At 31.5% G+C, this 7,137-nt stretch overlaps 1 protein-coding gene across 1 annotated transcript; it reads right to left on the bottom strand.

Moving 5' to 3' along the window:
- Window positions 1–3,899: 3,899 nt before the first annotated feature.
- LOC111903792 (peroxidase 27) lies at window positions 3,900–5,594 on the bottom strand. Its single transcript, XM_023899547.3, has 4 exons — window positions 5,313–5,594; window positions 4,977–5,165; window positions 4,701–4,863; window positions 3,900–4,574 (listed from the first exon to the last, which is right to left on the bottom strand). The coding sequence occupies exons 1-4, from the start codon at window positions 5,532–5,534 to the stop codon at window positions 4,168–4,170; spliced, it is 981 nt and encodes a 326-aa protein (XP_023755315.1). The 5' UTR covers window positions 5,535–5,594; the 3' UTR covers window positions 3,900–4,167.
- Window positions 5,595–7,137: the final 1,543 nt, after the last annotated feature.

The raw sequence follows: 7,137 nt of genomic DNA, 5'->3' as shown, positions 1-7,137 counted from the left end.
GTCTCACAATAATAGAAAAAACATGCATATATACTTCAAACAATATATTAAGAAGACATGCTAAACTATTTGAAATCTATATCTCGTAACCCTTACAAATACCATATACAAAATTACAAATCATGTGCAATCGGAAAGTATTTTTTTGAAATCTTATGTAGAGTATATATATTTATATTTATTCTAGACAAAAACTGCAAAAGTACTTCCAATAGTATTAATTTTTTTGGAAAAACTGCAATAAAGTCTTTACATATTGTCCTAATAATCGATTTAGTCAATATATTTTTTTTATTCAATTAAGTCCTAAATACCGATAATCGTATTCGATTTAACCATTTGACCTGGTCAACAGATCATCAAACTTTAAAAAATTATATTTTTGGCCTAGTTTTCAAAATTTATTATAAATTTGGTCCAAAATGTATACAAACACCTATCACCTTTGTATATATATATATATATATATATATATATATATATATATATATATATATATATATATATATATGCACACAAATAGGTGTGTATATATATCTTTTTTATAAAATCGTGTTTCTTTATATTTTTTTTATGATAACGTGTTTGAATAATTTTTTATATAATACGTGTTTGTGTACATTTTATAAAATCGTGTTTGTATACATTTTATAAAAATGTGTTTGAATAATTTTTTTATATAATACGTGTTTGTATATATTTTATAAAATCGTGTTTGTATACATTTTATAAAATGTATACAAACAAATATTATATAAAAAATTATTCAAACACGTCTTTATAAAAAAAATGTACACAAACACGATTTTATAAAAAAAATATAGATAAAATAGGTATTTGTATACATTTTTTTTTATAAAATACGTTTTTGTATACATTTTTCTAGTAAAAACGGATTTGTATACATTATATATTAAATAAATAACTATTTTTATAACTAGATATTTCATATACAAAAAACTCTTTATAAAAACTTTTTATATAGAAAATATAAGATTGTTATGTGAAAATACGTTTTTTTTTTTTTGTACAAATATATATTTATAAAGAAAAAACATATTAGAAACAATTCTTTAAGAAAAAAGTTGTAAAAAAAACTAAAGTTATGATGAATTCATAATAAAATTCTAAAATTCGGGCAAAAAGGGTAAAGTTTGGACCAAATTTGTAATAAAATTTAAAATCTAGGCCAAAAGTGTAAAATTTGGACCAATTTTGTAATAAATTTTGAAATATGGGCCAAAAATGTAATTTTTGAAAGTTGGAGGACATGTTGATCGGGTCTTATGGTTAAATTGAATACGATTACCGGTATTTGGGACTTAATTGAATAAAAATATATATATAGGGACCAATTCGATTATGAGACCAATATATAGGGACTTTATTGCAGTTTTCACTTTTTTCTATGTTTTAGTCCAAAACTGACTCTTTTGAATTGGTGGTCATTTTGAGCTAGTTTGTGTGTGAAAAATTTCTCTCCCCGATTGAAAAGACTAAAATACCCTTAATATATTTATTGTTTATTTTTCTTTCTATTTTAACTATTTTATAATTAATAAATAATAAAGAAAATCTCTCTCTCTCTTTCTCTCTCTCTCTCTCTCTCTCTCCCTTTCTCTCTCTCGATCGAAGAAGAATGCTTCTAATTAAAAACCTAGCTTCTCACCTCTAACTCTTCCTTTTCCGCTATGGTGTCATTTCCACTTTTGAAGATATCCTCATTCATCGATCGATTCCCTATTTTCCTTTGTTGCATCAAGATTGTCGGTCGACAAAATCCATTACCATCGTCTGCCAATGCTCGCCGACCACCTTGCAGAAACCCTAGGAAAGTTGCAACTCACTACTTCATCCCACGCTCACTGATCTTGTCATTGTTCTGTATGACCACTAGTGACCCCTTCTGGTGAAGCACACCATTGAAACCGGTGATGCATCAACCTGTTGTAAAGACATCCAATTCGAAATCCTATAAATCAGAGTGTTCATTTAGGGGTGAGTGGCTTAGAACCTCCAAACTCTCCTTTAACTTACCTTGGTCATAAAATTGTCATCTGTGGATGAAGACCTCTAAACTCCCCCTTAAGATATAAGCATAAGACAGCCATCTTAAATCCATCCAAAACTCTAGTGCTTCCCATTCTTCTCAACGTGGTGCATATAAGGGATTTACATGTTCTTGTAAATCTCTACAACGTCAACTTTTTTTTCATCACAACCAGGTGTAAATTGGGGCTCCACTTGTCTTTATGAATTGCATCAGCTACTGTAAATTACCATCGTCTGTAAATGTTCTCAAGTACAAGTAAGTTTTCAAGTGATGGCACTATGAAATTCCCTAAAAACAATTCTTGAAACTCATTTTTCATGTCAATTATGTTCCTAGAAAAGCGGTTTCACTAAACCTAGTTCCCGATCTTGTGTTAAACTCAAAGTATCTCAATGGTGTAGAAAAGAAAAGAAATAGGAAGAAGAAACACAAAGAAGAAAAAAAAATCAAGAGGAAGAAAAGTAGGGTTGGGTGGGGTAGATTAGTGTTTTCATTTATTTATTTTGTAAAATACAAAACTATTAGAGGGAGGGAGAGAGAAAGAGAGAGAGAGAGAGAGAGAGAGAGAGGTAGGACCCATAGTTTTAATTAATAAAACTTTTGAATTAAATAGAGGAAATATAAAAATATATTAGAAGGGAATTTTAGTATTTTTAGTTTTCCGATGGACCAAAATCACAATCAAACATTTTCAAAAGGACCACCAATCACAAAAAATCGAGGTTTTGACCAAGTCTCAGAAAAATGCATATAACAGGAACCATTTTTTGCAGTTTTGTCTTTATTCTAATTTTAGGTGTTACAAGATTACATCTTACGAGATGGTAGTATATATGGTATGAATTATGATTATATTTGTGTATTGGTTTCTCTTCGTAACAAGCTTCTGAACATTGACTTTATCGGTTTTACTAAGAAGGAAACTGGCTTCCCTAGACTGCAAAATATAGTGATGAGTGTTGTTTTTAATAAAATTGTCCAATATATTGAAGTGTATTTCGATAGGACGGTTCGATAGAAAGTAGTTTTCCAGTATTTACAAGCACCACATGCTCAATATTTTCTTCTACTTATCCCTATTGATGGTATTGACCAACATATGTCTCTTGTGGAGTATCGTAGTATCCATAAATATTGACTCATGATCCCAATAATCTCAGGTGACAAGATATGTATGGTGTGCCACGAGGCATGTTTGGATTTTTTTTTCGGAGTATGTAGTTCCTTGTAAAGAAGTACCGAGGTTTAAATACATACATGATATTGTTAGGGACCTTTTTTTTTTGACATATTTAAGCGTTCCAAGGTTTATGCCAAGAAAGAGACACTTGTGAATTTCGTCACTGATCCGACAGAAAGAAGGTTAACCCTTAGATTGACTGACGTTTTGGTTTATAGATGGGTTAGAGGGAAACAAAGATATATAGACCTTGCAAGGGTATCCTCTCTCGTGGGCTTGAGAGCTTGGGTTTCAAGGAGGGACATACTGCTTTAAAAGCTGCTACATGCAATGTTATAAAACATGAGAAATCGTGTATAAAAAATCAACACATGTTCATAGCATTTGCGTTTGATACATTTGATTTCCTCGTGTCGGATGCGGTTGAACTTTTTAATAGTGTATAACGGATCTTGCATAGTAATGTTATATCTCATATATCTATATATGTAGTTTTCAAAAGATTCGTTTTATCATACAAATAAACTTAGCGGCGCAACTTATTGTTCGTTTGTTTTCTCATTCGTTGTATTGATCACTAAGACGATTCCAACTTAAATAAAAAATACACTACTCTAAGTCAAAAAAGAAATAAAAAAAATTAAGCTTATTGCATGGGCAAGTGTATTCAGGTATAATCTGATTTATTAACGCAAGATTAGGAAAAACGTAACTTCATATTTGAACACGGTTACATCGCATCATCTTTCTATAGTATATCAAACATTTTTTTTCCCAAATATATACAATCACTTTGTTTAAGCACCAATATCAAACTACATATATACCGGACACAAACATCTTGTTGGTGTCTTTATTAATTAAAACAAACCACGCATCACTCATCAGCTTAATTTGCCGATTTCTTAAAAAAAACGCATATCAATCAACTTAATTAATTGACCAAAGCACAATGTTTTCTGATTTCACCAGCGCTGCCTGTCAGAACTTCGATTTGACCCATTTTAACCATCGATTCTTCAAAATCTTTAAAAAACGTGGATCCATGCGATTGTGCTTGAAACTTTACATATGCACTTGTTTCCTTGTCATCAAGAAGAGCAGCATCCGATTGAAACAAGCCCCTCCTTTTCATGACAATAGTGTAGTAATCCTCATCGAATGTTCTGAAACTCCCAGGATCCATTTCTAGCAGTGTGGTGGTGTCGGTGGGCTTACATTTTTTCTTCAAGAAAGGTACATATTTCGGGTCTAGAGTAGGGTCAGTGTCACCCTTCCCCGTAAAATTGTACAACCGAATTACAATGGTAGAGCATTGAGAAGTTCCTATAGTGTGTCCTCCTGTATGAACATGCAAGATCTTAAACCAATCTATTTTATTCTATCTCCATTTATTTCATTTCCTTATAAATTCAACATCAATAATTAAATTAATCAACCTCGGGGAAGGAAATACGACAAAAATACCTGAAAGGACTACAAGATCCTTTACACTCAAGCCTTTGGAGGCAAACTGTGCTTTGAGTTGAGCAATGTTGCCAAAGGGAGCAGGTAGTGATAAACTCTCCAATGCTATCGATACTCTTCCATCTCTTCTCCCTAAAGGAACTGGCCACCATGGTCCTTTAATCTAGAAAAAAAAAAACACATACGTATTTTTTTTAAAATTTACTTTTTTGAGTGGCTTTTTCAAGACCAATATATTTGTTCATCATGAAATCGCTTATATTAATTCATTAGTACCTGGTAGACTGCGTCACGAGCTACCAAAGATAAGATATCTGCACAAGAAACAACACCAGGACATTCTTTTTCTAATGCAGATTTTGCAGCGTCAATAACTTGATAACCTCTGAGCGAAAGATTGGGAGGTCCAACTTTCTCGGCTGCGTTAGTTTTGGTAGAGTCTAATAGTACAGACCCATCACATCCCTGCAGCATAATCAAACACCATTAGCTTAAGAGATAAAGTTATGTACATACCCTAACGCATGGATATTAATTACTACTAAGTTAAGTTTGACGAAAATAAACTTTATAAAAATTCAACAAACGAGTAATTAATACTATTCGACGTACCCTAATAAAACAATCATGAAAGTGCATGCGGAGCAAAGGAGCTGCAAGAGATGGAGCTACAGAAATGTGATCAGCAGTCACCTTTGCTACGATAGCCTCTACATTAGGGCATGTTTTTTGGTAGAACCCTAACTTGAGGTAACTGCCATTGGCAGAGACAAAAACAAAGGCAAGAAGAATAAGTTGAAGAAGAAGTGAAGAAATGTGTTTTTTGTATGCCATTTCTTCCAAAACACACAATGGGATTGATGATTATGAAAGCAAAGACAGTTTTGGTTTTATAGATGCAAAGAAAAGAAGGACTTATTCAAATTGTATCCAAGAGCCATTGGAAATTTACTTCTCAACGAATTATACTTGTCAACTTTCTATTCTTGTGCATACTTGAACTACTTTATCTTTGTCAACTCTTATTTCATTAATACCTACTAGGCTCTAATCATATAACTAAAACATATTTTGTATTTTTAAACGTTCTAATGCATCACAATCATAGACCATGTCTAAAATATAAAGATCGTATTTGCTTGGAAATTTCGAAGTGTTTTTCAAGACAACTTTAATTTTGTTTTGCAGTTTACTAAGAACCCCTGTTTGGTTTCATTACCTCCAAAAATCGAAAACCTTATCCAATTAAGCAGGCCGAATATGGAACTAATTAAGACACCAATTAACTAATCTTTCTAAATTATGAAGGAACCTTTTTGGTTGACTTTGGCTGGATTTTATAATATAGATTCGAAGAGAATCTACTTGCTTGCTTCATTCTGACCAATTCCAATCGACAACAGAAAAATAATAGAAATGAAATCGTACATGAGATAATGATAATTATAGGTTCTAGTTGCTTGTTTTTTAGAGTATCACCTACTTCTACATAAACTAATTAAGAAGAATGAGACAGATAGGATTTTATATGGATCAGTTGATACACGTTTGTGATATTCCATGTAACCTGAAAAGAAAGAATTAATTTTTGGGTACCCCTTGGCTAGGGAATGAGGTATCTCTGATCAGTGGTACGTGATTCCGTTCATAACAGCTGTCTGGAATATATGTTGGATTACTTAGCAGGGAAAAACACATGAGATGCTATATCCTTTGATGTCAAGTGAAATTCATTTATAATTTTCTCAATCATCGATTAAGGGGTCGTTATTATTAATCTATAAAACCACATGGACATTTTATTGTCTATCGGTTTTTTTAAAAACCTTAAGAATGTTCAATTTGTTGGATATTTTTTTTTTATAAGAAATTAAATACCTCCTATATTTTATTCCTATTCGTCCGTACCATACGAAATGATAAAAAGTGGATTAAAATATTATTAATTTCATTAAATATGTCATTAATATGACACATTTGTACATTTAACGAGTAGAAATATAATGTAGGAGAATGTTTAATTTTTTTTTTAGAGATGAAATTTATCAGATAAGTTACAATCCGAACGATTTTAATTAGATGAACTTGAATTTTGTTTGGCCATGCATTCGATTGGTATTCATTTGTAGTTTTTTGTTTGGTGTTTAAATATACGGATTAACGTCCTAAAATGGAAGCCTACTTTTTAATTTTTATCATATAACCTTGCTTTTAGATTAGCGATACAATTAGCGCGGAATATAATTCAGCGACGGATGTCCCGTCAGTTATTTTCAGTGTATTTCCTAGACATTAGCGACTGATTAATATAAATCGACCATTCTGGATTTAGGACAGAATCTCTGTTGCTAATTTAGAAACGACTTCCCTCGGTTGGTATTTTAAGATGATATTTTAAAATCAATTACCAACGAAACTTTTTTCATCATTTTGTAAT

Source organism: Lactuca sativa, chromosome 8, assembly GCF_002870075.4.
Source record: "Lactuca sativa cultivar Salinas chromosome 8, Lsat_Salinas_v11, whole genome shotgun sequence".
Lineage (NCBI taxonomy): Eukaryota > Viridiplantae > Streptophyta > Magnoliopsida > Asterales > Asteraceae > Lactuca > Lactuca sativa.
Note: the sequence above shows the minus strand (reverse complement) of the source record. Positions and strands in the feature narration are given on the sequence as shown.

Coding starts and splice junctions, on each gene's coding strand:
- LOC111903792 (XM_023899547.3), bottom strand. CDS start 5,534: ATGGCATACAAAAAACACATTTCTTCACTTCTTCTTCAACTTATTCTT. Junction 5,166..5,312: donor TTCATGATTGTTTTATTAGG/GTACGTCGAATA, acceptor ATTATGCTGCAG/GGATGTGATGGGTCTGTACT. Junction 4,575..4,700: donor GGATCTTGTAGTCCTTTCAG/GTATTTTTGTCG, acceptor ATGTTCATACAG/GAGGACACACTATAGGAACT.